Source organism: Rhopilema esculentum, chromosome 7 (assembly GCF_057945365.1).
Source record: "Rhopilema esculentum isolate cy_ngs chromosome 7, ASM5794536v1, whole genome shotgun sequence".
NCBI lineage: Eukaryota > Metazoa > Cnidaria > Scyphozoa > Rhizostomeae > Rhizostomatidae > Rhopilema > Rhopilema esculentum.
The window spans coordinates 11166001-11184268 of record NC_142821.1 but is presented as its reverse complement, the minus strand read 5'-3'; the positions used below and the strand labels follow the sequence as shown (position 1 = coordinate 11184268).

General features: G+C 37.8%; 1 protein-coding gene across 1 annotated transcript; it reads left to right on the top strand.

Moving 5' to 3' along the window:
• The first annotated feature begins 741 nt into the window (after positions 1–741).
• On the top strand, positions 742–18023 carry LOC135683625 (uncharacterized). Its single transcript, XM_065198935.2, has 7 exons — positions 742–1615; positions 4990–5151; positions 7618–7880; positions 9146–9409; positions 9665–10462; positions 12439–12594; positions 16047–18023. Exons 1-7 carry the CDS (start codon positions 898–900, stop codon positions 16263–16265), a joined length of 2580 nt encoding a protein of 859 aa, XP_065055007.2. The 5' UTR covers positions 742–897; the 3' UTR covers positions 16266–18023.
• The last annotated feature ends 245 nt before the right edge of the window (positions 18024–18268 follow it).

The window sequence follows — 18268 nt, the reverse complement described above, 5'->3', positions numbered from 1 at the left end:
TTCTCATAATTCCAGTTATCATCGGAGCATTAGGCTCAGACCCCGTTTACACTGTCCCGTGCAAGTTTGGAACCGTGACAAAATCGTTGCGGTTCGCCCTTTCGTTTACACTAGCACTGTGGAACCGTGACGATTTTGCTCTGCTATCCGGAACAGTTTTGACCCTTCTTTGAAAGTGAACGAATTTTGTACCGTCACGGTTCCGTTTTTGAACGGGACGGTGTAAACACCTATCCGAGGCGATTTTGTCACGGATTCACAAAGAGGTCTTTTGTATGGCTGTTTCAGGTAATCGAGGCTTTGATTTTGGCGCAATTCTTTAAACGCTGTGATCAGTGACCAAAAGATTCGAAAGTTACCTAAAGCAACTAAAGTGCGGTGTTCGGATGGAAGTAGTGCAAAGGACCTGCCTTCTGGGAACATCAAGAATACTGAGGAAAGTTTTGGACACGAAATAGAAAAACAAGTAATAACAACAAGAACAGATTAATTGAACAGTAGTACCCTATCTGCTAAAGCTACGGAAAGTAGCCTGTTGGTAGGACGTAAACCAGTAAATTACAACGACACTGTGAATAAGAATACAGAATAATAATAATAATAATTAACTTCTTATTTAGAACTCTTAAGAAAAGTGAGCTAATAAAAACCAACTATTTAACCTAAATACACCAAAACATAATACTTATGATAAACGGCATAATTTGCAATTGCACCAGTTAATGCTTTTATTTTTTTACAAAAGAAAGCTTGAATATGTATCATTATAGACTTTTTCCGAAGAATATGTAGAGTAAAAAGTTCAGTTAAAAATTTCCTTACCCCCGATCGGATTGTTTGTTCCGATTGATGTACTTTTAAAGTTCCTTTTCAAAATATCACTTTTGTTATGAGGTTATGATTTGTAAGCAACTTGCGGTCTCATGGTTCGTGGATGCAAAGAATCGAAATTTTAATTCTATTCTGTTTATGTATTTCGACTGTTGCCTTCTTGTGAATGTCAGAAAACTCTCGAGACACGAACCGGAAGGTTTCTTCCAAAACAAGATGTCGGAGCTTGGGGATTTCGCGCTGACAGAAGTTGGCACTGCAAACGGCGGCTATGACGACGATACTGCGTCTCTTGATTCAGATGATGTGGTGAGAAATGCCGAATATGCTCGACTAGCAAAGCGACACAAAAAGGAAGCCACCATTTATAGGAAAGGCCCAGCGCCATTGGAAGATGAAAAAGACAATGGAGGTTTGAAAGAGAATGGCTACCCGGGTAGCTTGAGCATAGTACCATCCAAGAAAGATTTCGAGGAGTCGAGAGCCGGTAGCTGTGCGTTGCTGAGTTACTTTGCGAAATTAGGAACAGCGCCAGACACAGAACTGATCGACGTCGAGTTTGTTGATTCACTGATAGCTGGCGGTGGGGATATCAACGTCACAGACGAGTTCGGGCAGACTATCATGCATGAAGTCGTCAGAAATTGGCGTGTCGAAGTGGCCGACTTTTGTTTCCAGCGCTTCGTTGATATCGACAAACCTGATAATTATGGAAGGACCCCTTTACATCTCGCCAGCGCTGTAAACTATCCAGAGATGATCGACTGGCTGATTTCTCATGGGGGTTCGTTATTTTTACTTTTTTTCGAGCCACATTTTTATCGGAGGGGTACTGTGAGCAGGGCCGCACTTCCCAGTGGGCCAGGGCCTGCCAGGGCGGCCCACAAAAAAATCGGGGCCCAAAGAAATTTTCGGAAGGTTCATATGGTTTCGTATGTTTCTCTTACACGAATTTTTTCAATATTACGTGTGAAAAAGCTTCGAAGAGTGCATTTTCCACCGAACCTCAATCATTTGTAACGAAGCATGCCAGAAGCAAAGCAAATATAAACAATATTTCAGTTTCTCTTCTTCTTCAATATTCTCCAACTTAACTTAACAATATCTTCTGCTACCTATCCAACGTGCCTACATCTCCACTTCAACTTCCGTCTTTTCTCTTTAGCTCACTAGTCACAACAACAATAACTCTCGTTCCAGTCCCTCATTACTTACATCTTCACTCACTCATATTTGAAAATTCTCTGATCCTTCTACGGCAATCATGGTATCAACTCGGGTAGTAAATACATCAAAATGTCTTTTAATGATTAAGGACGCATACTTACCAATAAAATTTGAGCAAAATTCTAATTTACATATACATAATATTAATAAATATATTTGTTCAGCTCATCAATTGAGTTTTTTTAAGCTACAGAGACAGTTTTTATAGCTTTCAATTATTTTTTCCATAAATCATGAAATTTATTTTATCTTAGTTTCAAAAAAAATAATCGAGTTTTCACACTTGTTAAAAGGGAGGCCTTGTCTATGCTTGGGCCCAGGGGCCCTAAAAATGTTACTGCTGCCCTGGCTGTAAGGGGTGTTTGGTTTAGTATTGAGCTCTGGGGTTGCAAGAGTTCAAACATTCATTCAAACATTCAGTAAATACATTCAAACAATCTTTTGGTGGTACAAAACTTGATAATGGCTTTGAAAAAAGCAAACATTTAGTAAACTAAAGCTTTTCGTCTGACACTTTTCTTCTGAGTTTAAAACGTCAGAACATAGATCGAAAACTCTACGCTAGGAAATATATATATACCCAGTTGTGGATCGAAATAGGCCAATCAGAAACACGAGCACATGACTGTATAGGTTTACCAATCAGTGCCGCTTGCCTATTGAGAATGTTACCAATGGAGTCCTAATGTTACCAAAGGTGAAAACGAACTCCTTTTGTCTACACAGTAGCAGTTTTTTCGTGCTTATGTAGATAGTTTCCAAAACAGTTTTGAAATTTCTCTTATGTAAACAAATCAGAGGGGATTTTATCAGGAAAATAACCGGGTACTTAAAAGGCCAGCAAAACTTATAATTATTTGTCTTGGAAAAAATATATAGCATGTAAATGTTGAAGAATTAATGTTGAAATAAGACAAGAACATCTGAAAATATAAAGGAATAAGAAGATCGAGTCTCGGGGAAAAAATTATCTGGTTCTTATAAGATAAAGAATGTATACAAATGTTTGTATAAGAGATCGTCTATAATAAAACGAGCCGTAAGATGACAAAAACTGAGCAAGGTCATCCTCAACCTTAGAAAATTATTTGAAGTTAATCGATCCAAGATGAAATGGACATGATTTTATCTACGATAAGGCACCTATTTACTTTTCAATTGATATCAATAAATAGAAAGAAAAACTCCTCGGAGCTGATTAGGTGTGCTAACGTATGTTGTGTTATTTTGACGTTTGTGTTTGTTATTTTTATTTTTTAAAAAAAAGATCTGGCACTAAGATATTTAAGGAATCTTTAAAACGCACAAGTGGTAGAATCAGCAAAAATAACCCAGAAAACTTGAAAACGTCTGTATTTTGGTGCAAGGCCTGCCAGGAAATTAATGAAGATACTTTTTTGTTGAAGGAGTGTTTGAGAAATTGCATTTGATGTGTACAATGCAGTAAAATTTCTTCATTTCATTTAATATATTTAGGAGTGGTAGCCCTTCTGCAATGCTGATTTACAAGGGACCTACCCTGGGTACCAGACTCACTATATAAATAATAGAGAGTCTGGTCTAGTGCGCCCCATTCTCGTTCTGGTGAACTTACTTGAAAGAACTGAAGTCTATTTAACAGACTAGGCCTGTGAAACAAGACTGTCAGATAAATAACAAAGAAACTCAGTAGTCAGAGGAGTTTTGGGAAATCTCAAAGCAAATGTGTTTTATATAGTTCTGTAAAGTCGACATTATTAATACAGCGGTAATAGACTTTTCTGCCTCAAGATTCCAATCAAATCAGGTTTAAAACGCCATTTGGTAGCAAAAAACATATGCGAAGCATGAAATTAAAGTTAGCACAATGCAGTTATTTAATGTTAATCATTATTAAATTTCGTATACAACTTAAAATAAGTCTTTTGTAATTTTCCTCATAAATTGTGTGCACTTTCAAAGTCTACTTCCTCACTGTGAAGGCAGCGCGCTTGGACACCGCGGCGGTTAGAATCATCACGTTGGAAGTTCACCACAGCAAATATGGCCAATACGACAAGCGAAGCCCCGTATGCCGGGTGAAATATTAGCCATAACTGATTTACTTGTGTTTGTTGTTGTTTGTTCTCGGCGCCTTGCGGTGCTTCTTATTTACTGCATTTTACTACAAGGCCTAATTTATTTCCAAGGAGAGGCACAGCTTTAAATATCAGAGACTTTCCAAAGCCAGTTGGCAATATGGCAAAGGTGTCTCTTCTCTCTACAAACAAGGCTTTCAATGCTGTTCTGTGTTAAGTTCCACAACATGCGGAAAATATTCTTTGAGTACAGTTTTAACAGCATCTTTAAACTCAAACGTTACGGTCGCTCGCATTTATTTATGTTCTGTTCTGTTCAATGTTTTACACCAGAGCTACGTTTATTGTTTCGCCGTGACCTTTGAACGTACAGAAATCTGTACACTCGCTCCTGATTGGTTAATGTCAGCACACCAGAACGAGAATGGGGCGCACTAGACCAGACTCTCTATTCTATTTCATATATAGTGAGTCTGGTACCCAGGGTACAAGGGACCCTACATTAAAAAACGTACAGAAACTGTTATAGTATAGAAAAATTAATCAACCTATTTAAAATCTAAGATATGCACGTTACAATAATTTTTTTATTCTGGATCCTGAAAATACACCAGCAGTGGCGTAGCGTGAACTTTCTTGCTGGGGGGGGGGGGGCTGTAAGAAATGCAAAACCATATTTACCGACGGAATCTCTTTTGCTGCATTTGGCATAAAATTATTTTGTTATTCTACTGTAATAGAATGTAATACTACCAACGAGTTCTCTGAAAGTGACACCCCAACCACTCCCCCCCCCCCCCCACCCGCGCACGCTACGCCCCTGTACACCAGGCTAATGCAATGGCTATAACATAACGTATCTTTTTTTCTTCAGCTGATCTGCATCGCAAAACAAAGGGAGAACTTCAGGCTCCCATCCACTATGCAGCCAAGAATGATGCCTTGCAAGCCATGGAGACATTGTTGAATGCTGGTGCAAACTTATTGGAACAAGATTTTAAGGAACGGATGCCTTTATTTGTGGCAGCAGAGGCAGGTAAGAATAATCCAGTTGATGGAGAGGGTATCAGGCCATGGCCGTATCTTAGATGGAGGGTCTGGGCTCAAGGGGGGGGGGAGGTTAATCTTGTATAATTAGAAGCAGCATGCCGAGGGTACGTTTGATTCAAGAATTTGAGAACAAAGCACTTTTTGGATAGGCCACTTGTTCCAATACATATGCGCAGTCACGGTCTATGGATTCTTGAAAGAGAGGGAAACGCTCTTTTTTATTATTTAGTGTAGGAGATAAGCAGTATAAATGCGCAAATCGTGATAAAAGCATGAAAATTTTTAAAAAACATACAATTTGACATACTGAAAAAGATGGGATCGGGACCCAGTCTGAGAAATGCTCTTAAGAGCTATTTTTAGAATGATTCATTGTTCCTAGTCCTTTGAAATGATTATCTCTTTAACTTTGTTGAAAATGAGATCAATGACATGAAAATTGGTATAGATACTAATCATAACACAGTAAATGCCCTCAAATGCCCTCAAATGCTATTTTTAGACCTTGTACTTGTTTCCAGGCCTCTAACACGCTTATCTCTACAGCCCGCTAAAAATAAAATCAATACCAAGCAACTTGATTTAGATAATAATTTTAGCACACTAAATGGATTTCAATCGACACCCATCTTAAAAATGCCCCAAAATGCTATTCTTAGAATGCTTAATTGTTCCCAGACTCCTAAATTGATTATCTCTATGACTTTGCTGAAAATGAAATCAGTGACATGAAAGTTAGCAAGATTACTAATCATAACAAACAAGAAATTTAGAATGATTTGGGTTGGCACACGTAAAGGATTTAAATTGACTTCCATCTTCAAAATGCTACCCGAATGCTGTTTTTAGAATGTGTAAACGTTCTCAGATCTCTAAAGAGTTCTTCTCTGCAATGTCGCTAAAAGCAAACTAAATGCTATTAATCTTGCATAAAATACTTATCTGAAAGCACAACAAACATCCCAATCAAATTAGCTTTGATCACAAATGATTTCGCGCTGGGAAGGATAGTCTTCAGTACTCAGTTGGACAGAATACTTACAAATAGGCCACTCAGTTTGTAATGATTCGAATCTTTGCAATCACAAGGAGGTAGCTACAATCCAATTTTTGGTAGACTTTGTTATTATCGTAATTGCTAAATTTCCATGCTTGAATATCGAAAAGCTTTGGGTAGAGTTGGCTACTGGGAAAAAAATAAAAGGGGATACTGTATTCCATGTTTCGGTATGCACCATCCGTTTTTGATACAGTTAAATCATTTGCTTGTCGAGGGAAGCCCACTGCATGACAGGCATGGAAGTCTTTTTTCTTGTTAAAGTTAATTTTTCAAGCAGGTCATTAGTGCTAGCCGATAAAAACTTTGCGTTCAGGAGCGGATCGAGGTTCATTGGTGCCCCAAGCACTCACTTATCTTGGTGCCCCCTCCTTTTACCAATGACCAAAGGCTAATGAAAAGGGAAAGATGCTAAAGTTTATTGATTTTGGTTTTGAAAGAAGAAAGGTTATAAGAATCTGGGGTGCAAGAAGGGCGTTCCAAAGCGTTTCAAAGTTTACAAGCTCTTGGAAAGAAAGACGAGTAAGATGTCTTGGAGAATCAGGGATAAAAGATCAGATATACTGGATTTAGAAGCGCCAACCCAGGTATGAGAGCAATACACCAAGAAATCATGGTATTAGACCTATCAGAGATAATGCTGCCAATCCACCTAATATAAGTACGTTGCAAACCATCCATATGGTGTTTAAGATGACAAAGTTTTCTGCCAGACAAAATCAAAAACCTTAGAGGTGTAGGAGATCACTCTGCAATTACCAAATGAGTCAATAACAGAACATCAAACGTGAGCAGCATGAGCTAGAGAAGCCCAGGTAGATCTTGCTGACCAAACCCTTCACTAATTGGCTACTCAACAAAAGACTAAAGCTCAGACAAGGTGTGCTGGAACTCCTATAACACCCCCTAGACCTGTCACTTAGTGAATACAGGCAGTTTCTCTAGATCAAAAATGTAAAAATATATATCGAAAATTAGAAAAAATAACTCAAACTAAGTGCTTATAACTTATCTACTATAATTTATGGAAAGAATCAAAGAAGGTGATTGGTATATTTTTACTAATGCAGTGGATTATTACGAATACCGTACACATTACATCTTAGACACAGAGTTCACAAGAAAAATGTGACTCTGTGAAACATTGACTAACAGATGCCACAGTGCAATGCGCTAGCAGTCCTTATTTTGGTAACCTGATCAAGTAGCAGAAAATTTATATCAATCTGGTTTGCTCCTATTCAAGAGCATATTTTCTTAAATTTGTAGACAGAGACGTATATGTGCTATGATAACAAAATCTGGGTCCAACTGTGCTTTTGCCTTTTTTACTACTTTGTATCCCTGCAAACGCAAGGCTTGCGTCGTTACAGAGCATATCATTTCAACTTGCAGGACGGAGTGAGGCCTGTCGCCTCCTGATGGAGAAAGGGGCCCCAGTTGGTATTTACAACGATGTAGGAATCTCGGCTCTTTCAATAATGGTTGAAAAGATGCCCGATGTTGCAAAATTGGCATTGGAGCAATTTCAACAAATCGACAACGCAATCAGACGCAAATACTACTACTTGAATTACCTGGAAGTTGAAACTTGGAGAAAAAACCGCACTGACAAAGGAAAGCCCCTGAGACAATCCTTTGCACGTTCTCCATTAAAGGTGATTTTTTTTTTTTTTTTTTATATATATATATTCGGTATAAAAACTTACACAACAAATTACCTAAAACAGTACGTACAAACTACTAAACTACATTACAAGGACAGAACCCAGGAGGAGCAATATAACATGACTGCCCCCTGGGATATGACATGTATATGAATTTAACTAATAATACTACATATATATAAACTAGATTATAATAATACATACATAGTAAAATACAACATATACATAAACGCTGATTCTTAAACTTATTCGAATGATAGGGCCTCTATAATGTTTTTAGGAGCTTATCATAGAGAAATTTCCATGATTATATAACTACTAAAATACCAACTGTATCTGAATTCCATACACAAGAACTGAATAACAAAACACGTGTGTACGAGATAACATGGGCGGATTTCATACGAGACTTAATATACACACGGGGTACTAATTATGTGAACGTTACAGCCTCTAGCATATATTTCAAACTTTGGGGAGGGGGGAAGCTTTAAACATGTTGATAACAACTGATTTGGTCACAAAATCTGTGTAACTTTACAAAAAAGGGTTCCAAAATCCCCCTCCCAATGTAAACAGGGTTCCAAAATCCCCCTCCCAATGTAAACAGGCCTTGATCAAAATTGGATTTTTAAAAGCAAGTTTCAACCGCAATTAAAATTAAGATAAATTTCAAATGGAGACACATAACCTGCATTCAAATGAAAAATATATTGGTTCATTTAGCCTGCATTTTGCATTTTGGGGGATCCTTTATTTTGACTGAATATTTCTAATTAAAATGAAAGCTTCCAGGTTGTAGTTCTTACTTTAAAAACAAATGCTAGGCTTTTCATTTGAATAAATTTGCCTTTTATATCCGTTGATTAGCTTTTGTGCTATACCAATTTGGAGAAAGAAGAGGTATCTGGATTTGTGGTCTGTTCCACAAGGACATGCTCTTTGTCCACTTTCATTCATTGTTTTTTTTCAACTTTTTGGTGGTACATTCTACACTCAATAAGTGGTACCCCGTGGCAATTTCGGGGAATTCCTCAATAGTGGGGATTTCTCTATATGGGATAAAATTTCTATGTCCCATGACCTTTCTTCTCAAATTTCATAGAACAACTTTGCCTAATTGAGACCCTTCGACACGTTCGGGGTTTTTCGACAAGTGTACATTGGGTTTTTCCTACCCTTCTGAATTAGTACAATCCTTGGCTTGGTGGGCATTTTTTCTCTTGATATCTTATAATATCTCCGTCATGTTTTAGGCCATCGTTCTCTACAACGAGCTCACCTTGGTAGTACACCCAGTGATACTGCGTTTAATTAATCTGAAATGGAAGCTGTTCGGGAAGAAAAATGCACTCCTCAACTTGTTTATCAATATCTTTTACACATTTATCTGGACTGCAATTGGCGTCACCATTCCAAGACTCCACACACATGGCCTATATACCCCAGTTAGCAAGCAATGGTGGCGAATGGTTATTGAAGCTATTGGGATTTTTATGACATTTGGTTTCGTAATAAAGGTATGAGGACATTGACGTCATTTCAAAAATATTTTAATGATAAAGATAAAAGAATCATGAGTATGAGGAGATATTTTCTTTAAAGCCCTAGTTAGGCAATCGATTTTGTATAATTTTGGTCTGTGAAATCATAATAAAAATTATTGCCATCATAATCACCATCACCACGAACTTCTTCCATCAATCCTCGTTACGTCATCATCACCATCGGCAGTCGATGTGCTTGGATTTAAAAAAAGCTTTTGTTTTTTTCAGCAATTTATCGATTATCGACGATACAAGTCAAGTGTTAAATTGTACCGCGAATGGCAATTACGAGAGATTGAGCGTGATCTCCAATTCTGCCATCCCCAGTGGCCAGAGGAGAGACGATTTTTGGTTTCCGAGAAAAGCCTCGCTACAACGTCCTCCACTTCAGGTTTGATCGACCCATGGATCATTTTCGAGTGGATAACGTATTTTGGTGTCCTGTCTGTCATGATTTCAAGGGCAGTGAATATAATCAGCAAAAGTCATTCATCCCATCGCATTCACCAGCGCCTGGCCGCTTTCGCGCTCATATTCATCTGGGTGCGCCTGATGAAATACTGCCGTGCCTTCCAGGCGCTGGGCCCCTTCATCACCATGTTAGGCCATGTTATTGACGCTACCTTCAAATTTCTCTTTCTGTTTATAGAAGTCTTTGTCCCTTATTGCTGTGCATTTTGGATTATATTCGGCGAGAAAGCGGAAACAGAGTTTTATCATTTCAACGACTTGGCTTACCAAGTGTTCATGATGACGCTAGTGGCTGACTATGAGTATTCGCAATTGACCACGCAGGATAAACTGCTGGCGGAGATTCTTGTCGGGTCATATCTAGCCATTGCTGGGGTTGTGTGTCTAAATCTATATATAGCACTGATGTCAGAGACCTTTTCAAGAGTCTGGAGCGAGGCAACGGCAAATGCCTACATGTCGCAAGCATCTCAACTTCTCACAGCCGAATCGGAACTTGAAGACTCGAAACTGGATAAAATGCACAACGTCCTCTTAACGGAATGTTCTCCATTGGTAATTTTGCTTTACGTTTAATTCTTCTTTCAGGGTGAAAGAAATGGGAATGGACTTCAAGGATCCAGACAAGTGAAACAATTAACTACAATGCCTTCCCAAATTACTTGGAACACTCAGTGAATTGAGTTGTGTTTTCCAGTTTTAATTCCTTTTCCCGAATAATTCTATTTCCACCCTCCCCCCCCCCAGAACAGTTTTGAAATTTAAAAGAGTATAATACATTGTTTAAAAAGCAATATTCCTAGGAGAGACGGGGATGGCTTAACTTGCCTTTGAAAACTGCCATTATTTTCCGAGACTTTTGCGAGGGTTGTAACTGTCACACCTGCCAAGGAGATCGATGCTCTGTTTGAACATCTTTGTAAATATGGCATGTAGCAAATCGGGTCTGCTATCCGGATTCGCGTTGTCCACCGTATAAGCTACACGTTGTTGGGTTGGTTAAACCTTCGGATGACCCTCAAGTCCCGTGACAGTTTTGTACCGTTGCGGTTCGCTAGTGTTACACTGTCACGGTCCCAAATTGTTCCGTTCAGCCGTTCCGTTTACACTGTGCTCGTAAACCTTAATTCAATGGCAGAACATTGTTTAGAGGAGGCTGTATTACGTCAACCGAGGCGTTATTTTGCCGCCAAAATCAACAATCGAAATTTTATTGAAAGTGAAAATGGATAAGAAGGCACGAGGTGGCTTTGATTCTCAGTGTTATTTTAGACTACCAAATTGCCAAATCCAATCAAGGCTTGGACTGGGTAACGATGCAAGCCTTTTCTGTTGTCGTCTTCTCTTCAGAATTTTCTTTATCCTTAGAAGTTTTGATGTACTACCATCGAGAATAGATTGTTAATGGCGTTGGCGAAGACGGTGTTAACAATCGTAAATGGCTGCTAGATAGATATTCAGCCCAGCGATAGCTTCCACTGAATTTAACAAGTCGATAAGAAATTTGACAACGTAGTTTGGATTTTCAACAGCCATCTTGACCATTCCTTCGTCTAAAAAATTGCGCCAAAATCAAAACCTCGACTACCTGAAACAGCCATACAAAAGACCTCTTTGTGAATCCGTGAGAAAAAAATCATCTCAGATAGGTGTTCACACTGTCCTGTTGAAAAAAAGAACTGTGACTGTACAAAATTAGTTTGCTTTCATAGCAGGGCAAAACAGTTCCGGATAGCAGAGTAAAGTCATCTCGGTTCCACAGTGAGTGTAAACGGAAGGGTGAACCGCGACCGTTTTTTAACGGGATAGTGTAAACGGGATCTAAGGGCTAGTTTTCTGAGGACCTTCTATAGGGTGCCCAAACGCTGCAAAACCGTGCAAAAATCAGCCAAAAGCCGCAATCCAATAATGCATAAAAACGCAGTTGTGATGGCAAAAAGCCTTAAGAATTTAGGGGGGCTAGCCGGGGGCGAAACTTTCAGTTATAAGGGTCAACGCTAGCTATTACTTTGCGAACTAGTAAGCTGTAAAGCAGTGGCGTGTTGGCTCAAAATTATCTACAAGGCACCGATTTTTAGCGCCCCCTAGATAAGTACGTCCTTGGTACAGCTCTATCAAGGCTATTATCATTATGCCAAATAGTTTTATTAGTGTCGTAACGAGCAGCTGCATCCCCTAGCAGGCACCGCGGAGCAGGGGGATGGGGGGGCTTTAGATAAAGATAACATTTCAAGACAAACCAGTCTTGATGTTTGATAAAATATTATAATCCAAAGACGTATAATATTCTATATGACTGTTATGTTTTACTATTATGTAAATATTCCCTTTAATATCGTTCCTTTCAAGAAGTAGAGGGGAACACGCCTCCCAGTTCCCTAAGCCCCCCTCTCGTCGTTACTGCTGCTTAAAATATCCAATCTTACTATTAGAACGTCATAAGGGAGTTTTGATTATCTTTTCTGTTTTTGCCAACTTAGTTACGTTTAAAATTCCAGTCTAAGGTGCTCGAGAAAATTTTTATTTAACAGATTGTTCAAGAATCTTCCGAACCGTCAAATGAATACAACGAGAAAGAACTGATTCTTGCGCTGATGCACAAAGTCGACGGAATGAACAATAAATTCAAGCAGACGGTTGAGGACAACAAATTTTTACAAGATGAGGTTCAAGCACTCAGGAAAGAGGTAATTAAAAAAGCGCTTCCTTCTGCGACTGCCTCTCTGAAAAGTACTGCAACAGTAGCGTAGATAGAGGGGGTCAGGAGCCGAAAATGCTATTTTTCGGGAAATTTCTAATCTCCTCGGAGAAAATAACGATAGTTCTCTGTTTCTTGTATCAAAGTGTTACATTTGAAAGAAATTGATATAACAATGTCTTCCATTTTCCTGATTAAATTAGGGAGGTGGGATGATCGTTTTCAATTAAGTGTTATGGCATTCACTCCCTTTTGATAAGAACAGTTTTATAATTTAATAAGAACAAGGGCCTCAAAATTGGTTAAAAATTGAGAACAAATTGAGAATAAATTATAGTATAGTAAAATGTAACTTTGCATTAAGTTGAGAAAACCCCTTAAACATTCATCTTATAAAAGGGGATTGCACTGTTTCCAAACTACAAATCGAAGAGCAAGCTAAGAACAATAAAGCCGAACATTTAAGACCAGCCAGCCTGTACTTCAATTTATTTCTATTTTAAAGAAAGAGTTTAGCATCCTTTAATTTAAATAAGCAAGTAGCTGCCTTTCAACTGATAGTTTTAAAAAATAGTATGTGACGTATTTTTCCAGCACTACCAGAAATATCTTTCAAGAGTCACCGTTTTCAGAGTCAGGAGGATTTATTTAAAAAATGCATTGTTTGGGCGAGCATCGCTTTTAAAAATCTGCATCAATCTCTGTAAGCAGAGACACTGTTACCAAAGTTAATTTAAAATGAAACCTCCATTAATGGCCAAACCAAGTACCTTTATTTAAGAAGAAGTCTAGAAAGATATGTTTGCAGTATGATTAATTAAGCCTGACTTTGTATGAATGAAAAAAGTTTTTCATTTGATTAAGTTCATTTCTTTTGGCCTGACATTACTTTCGAAATAATGAAATAAATGTTAACTTTTATTAAACTTATGTCGGAAAATCTACCTTTCTGCCCCAGCCCCTTTGAACTTTCCTATCTATGCCCCTATACTGAAATAAAGTGTAATGTGTAGCAGCTAAGCTAAAATGTTAATAAATTTTCGGTTCTAATTGAAAATCAAAACAAAGCCAAATAATTTGTTGCCCATGTTGCATTATTGTTTGACTGCATAAACCAGGGACGGCCAACCTACGGCCCAGGAAGAGAATTTTCGTGGCCCGCGAGATGATAAAATCACATTATAATATTTTTGGTTGGCAAGGATATATTTCCGAGGGATCGGAAATATTGAATGGAATATTCCGACTCAAAATGATTTTATGTTCTTTATAACCTTGGCATTGTCAAAAATTTTTTTATACTATCCGTTGTCACGATAAGAAAGGACAGCAGAATCTTGGAGGGATTGGGCAAAAGTTGTATGTTGCAGCTTTAAGTGTTATGTTGTGAAATGTTTGCTTTTTTCAAAGCCATTTTCATATACTGCTTTACGTAACTTTGCTGATGATTCCTTTGCAATTTTCTGACACGTAGATAGAGTTACAGAATAGTTAGAAACTGATGCACATGATTTATCAAAATATTTTCCTGAAAAAATGCAGGCGGATGGATTCAATAAAGGCAGTACACAAATACTAAAGTGGCTTAAGTCACATACGCCAATCGTTATAAACCAATCAATAAGCATGTGAGTTGCATCACGCTAATTGATTGGTCAATTATTGATTGACAGGCCTTGCTAAAATAACTGATAATAGAGTACCGAAGTGTGACGTCAAAAAAATCTGTTTTAGAATTTCTCTTTTTGACCACATTTTCTGGAAGAACGGCATAAAATACCTCTCAATATGCAAAATGAGTTATTTGTGATCAAAATTTGGCGAAATATGGCCAATGAAAGATTTCAAGTCTGTTAACGGCTTGATGTTATTCTGGCCATAAAGTTATGAACCAAGACCAAATTACAGATGCTCGATAGAGCAAAAGCCTGTGCTTATGAATGTGACCATATCGCAGCCAATTTTTAAAACATTCAGCTGATTTTGCACATGTAGAGGTATTTTGTAATGTTTTTGGGTTACACGTATTTTTTATAAGAAACTAAGGTCCGGTGCTGGTAGGCAGTTTCTTAAATTGTATAGCCATTTTGCTATCAAATGTTCCTTACATGCTTCTTAAATTTTTTAAACGTGCTTCCGAGGTAAAGTAAGTAGCTCACTCACATTCAGAGATAAATTAAAAAAGTGTTTTATAAACAAATTATAAAAGTTTCTTAGCTTTTTTCAAATTGGGTTGTTTCTTAAATTTCGAAAAATTGAGCCTACCGTTTCTTAAAACCTGTTTCTAGAAAATTTAAGGATTTGAAAAATAGATTTTGGTGATATCATCACTTCGGCTGCCGTATTCACTTCTTGATGATGATATTATAACAAAACCAAAAATAATCTAAATCAAAATTTTGTTAGTGAGATTTCTGAGGCAAGATATCAATAATATGTCTAAATAAATCAAAAATATTTTGCATGCCAAATGCCAGGACACACTCGTATGGTATAACAACTGCGAAATGCGTGGGTCAAAAGCTCTGGCAAACGTTACCTTACAGTGATAGAAAGTCCCGATCATTGGCAAAAAGATTTTCCTTGACAGGGTTGTCGAGAGGTTTATGAGGCCCATGCGAGCAGCAGTGGTTTTAGGGACTAGGGAGTCCGGGGCCAAAATCATTGCGAGGCCTTTGTTCTTTACAATTTCTATCTTTTTTAAGGTGTGGAGGCTCCTTTTGGCTACCATAAACTCGGGGCCTGGGGCCATGGCCCCCTAGACCAGCCTCAAAAGCGCCACTGCACGGAAAAGAAGCTGCGCAGAACATTTTTGCGACCGTGCCCATTAGATGAGCTTGGAATCCATTTCAGAATATTTCTTACAGTCATCTCCTGGCAATCGTTTCAAGTGTTTAACTATTGTTTAACTATCAATCGTTTCATAGCATACCATTGATAGAGGTCCCCTTAACCGCGGTGCCCTGGGATAATTTGCTGCCCTCTCTCGGTGGCCCTGTTTTCTGAAAGCTTGTCTGTCTGTTTTATGAAAGTTTCAAAGCTGTTGAATTGAAAAGAGGTTAAAATTTATGTAGTACAATATGCGTTTGGATATAGTCATACCACAAGGTGAAAACTCTGAAGACTCTCAGTATTTCGACGACTGCAATTTGCTGCATTCCAAACCATTCCATTTTTCATTTCATACCAACTTTTACAGTCGTTCTAGCATTATTGAGATAAATTGAAGTTAAAACTTTCATAATTATTGAGCAGGTATAAATTAAACTTTCATCTACTTAAACGTGGGCAAAGTATCTAGTCCTCCCAATCTGTAATATAATGAATATAACATCTTACAAATCAGCAAAAATTAGAGGTATTCTACACGCTGCATGCTTGTTTTTTAATTTGTTTGTTATTTTTAATTTGTCATTCTAAAATTGTATATTTTTTCCGTAGGTTTCACAATTAAGAACTTATGACGAATCGAAATTCAATGAAGTTTTGGAAATCGCAAAAGATACTTCTCTTGCCAAGATAAAAACTGCTTTCACCAGTGTTCAAGAGGGCATAGGGGCAAAAGTACGAAAAACGCTTTTTTCAAGATCGAAACAAGCCGATGAAAATAGAAGCAATTTTGACGAAGATGAGATGTCGTTAAAAAGTGACTTTAAGTAAAAAAGTAATTTAGAATTTAGAGATCATAAATGGTTGAAACAGACAATTAAATGAGGGTAATGGCTCATTCAAGTAGGGGGTGATAGCTCACTCTGGGTAGCATAGCCACAGAATTTTGAGCGCGTAATTTCGAGTGGCACTTTTCCTTCTTCTCAGATAGACGCTTCTCCGCTTCTCCGTTTCTCCGCTTCTCCGCTTCTCCGCTCCTATCTTCCATTTTCACCCTCGGATTTTTGTGGCACTGTTGCCCAGGGTAGTAGAGGCCAAACTGTATTGTCAATTGAAATTCTTATTTAAAGATTTCCTAACAAATACTGAAGGCAATGACAATACCAACAAAATGAAGGGCAAAAAGCTCCCTCAGAAATCATGCCCTAGACATCAGAAAATCAGTCATGAGGCTACGTTCCCACATCATCGAGAGCGAGTTGGGCCGTTGGTGCATCGGCGTAAATCGCTAAACCAACCACTGATTTAAACAGGAAGCGGTTACTTTGGAATTTTCCATAATAACCCCCAATTTAATTGATAAAGGGGAGGGAATGGACAAGAAAAAATTATTTTCCCCACTAATAGCCGATGCACCAGTCCTACCTAATAGCATCCAAATAAATGCTAACAGCATAAAGGAATGCCTAAAGGAACGAGAAATTTTATTGAAGGCATCAAGAGAAAAAGAAGAGGGAGGGAGGGAGGGCCGGGAAAATAAACAGCACCGACAAAATTGGTCGAATTATGAAAAGTTCGAATAATAGACAGTGGTGGTGGTTGAAAAAGCTTTTCATCTCTGGTTGGCGCCATTACCCTCATCTTGTCCTTATGTCACAAAGTCTTTTCAGTTGACGGTTTTCCAAACAATTTTCACAATTGGAAAGACTTCTGGAAATCCTTGACATTTTAACGGGTACCGTATTTACCCGAATAAACGGCGTTTATTTCAAAATTCTTTACCTGGCGTACAGTAAATCTCCGCATATAAGAACCTACTTTTTTGAGGTTCAGGCTGAAGTAGGTTCTTATTGGGAAGGTACTTGGATGAATTTCAGGGTATGAAGGTTCTTATTGGAAGGATCCCTTATTCAAAATTTTAGGATTCATTATCAAGAGATGCATTCAACCCTGTTTTTTCCTTTTGGCAATGTTATTAATGCAACATTACAAAGATATTTACAGGAAGACATTTGAGCGCACTGGCTGCCTATGACAGTGGATGGATCTGGAGATGATCTCAAACGTCCACAGGAATTGAAAATTATGAATTCTAATACTTTTTTTTATTTTCAACATTTTGGATTTTGCTACATATAATTATGTTAAAAAGTCAAAGTAATTTTAAAGTTCTCTTTCGTTAAAGTGTATAAAATGCTTAAAATGCACAACTGAAAATTTTTATACCGATTGTGATTTTACCTCATCTTTAAAAATCTGGGAGTAAATAAGGACCATTGAAAAACTCTATTTTTTGCTCTTGGAATAAGAACCTATCATATTGTATCACACTGAAACAGGTTCTTAATTAAAAGGTACATAAATTAGGAGAAACAGCCTCTAGGTTCTTATTTTTGTAGGTTCTTATATGCAGGGATTTACTGTATTCCTTTTTATTCCGGATCATGGTTCAAGCATGAATGACAAACTTTTGTCCAAAGTTTTCCATCACTGGAAAAATTCGCTTAATATTTTATTTACTGTAATATGTGTAGTGTAATATTGAACAGAAAATGTATTTTTGCTCAAGAATTCGAACCGAAGCTCATACTTGTGCTGTATAAATAACATGCAGTATAGAGTGTTTAGAGTCCTGGGGGATACTCATATATTTTTAAGATGGGGATGCTCAGGCTACTTGTCTGTTTCTAGAGTTTCAGAAGAATTTTTTTCGATCAGTCTATTGTAAAATTGATTTCTTTGGGTTCAAGAAATTCTGAATTTTTTTAGGGACTTGAATATGAGAAAAGTTAATAGATAAAAACTCAAACCTTCTTGTCCCGGGCGAGAAAAAT

Coding starts and splice junctions, on each gene's coding strand:
- LOC135683625 (XM_065198935.2), top strand. CDS start 898: ATGATTTGTAAGCAACTTGCGGTCTCATGGTTCGTGGATGCAAAGAAT. Junction 7,881..9,145: donor TTGCACGTTCTCCATTAAAG/GTGATTTTTTTT, acceptor GTCATGTTTTAG/GCCATCGTTCTCTACAACGA. Junction 12,595..16,046: donor TTCAAGCACTCAGGAAAGAG/GTAATTAAAAAA, acceptor TTTTTTCCGTAG/GTTTCACAATTAAGAACTTA.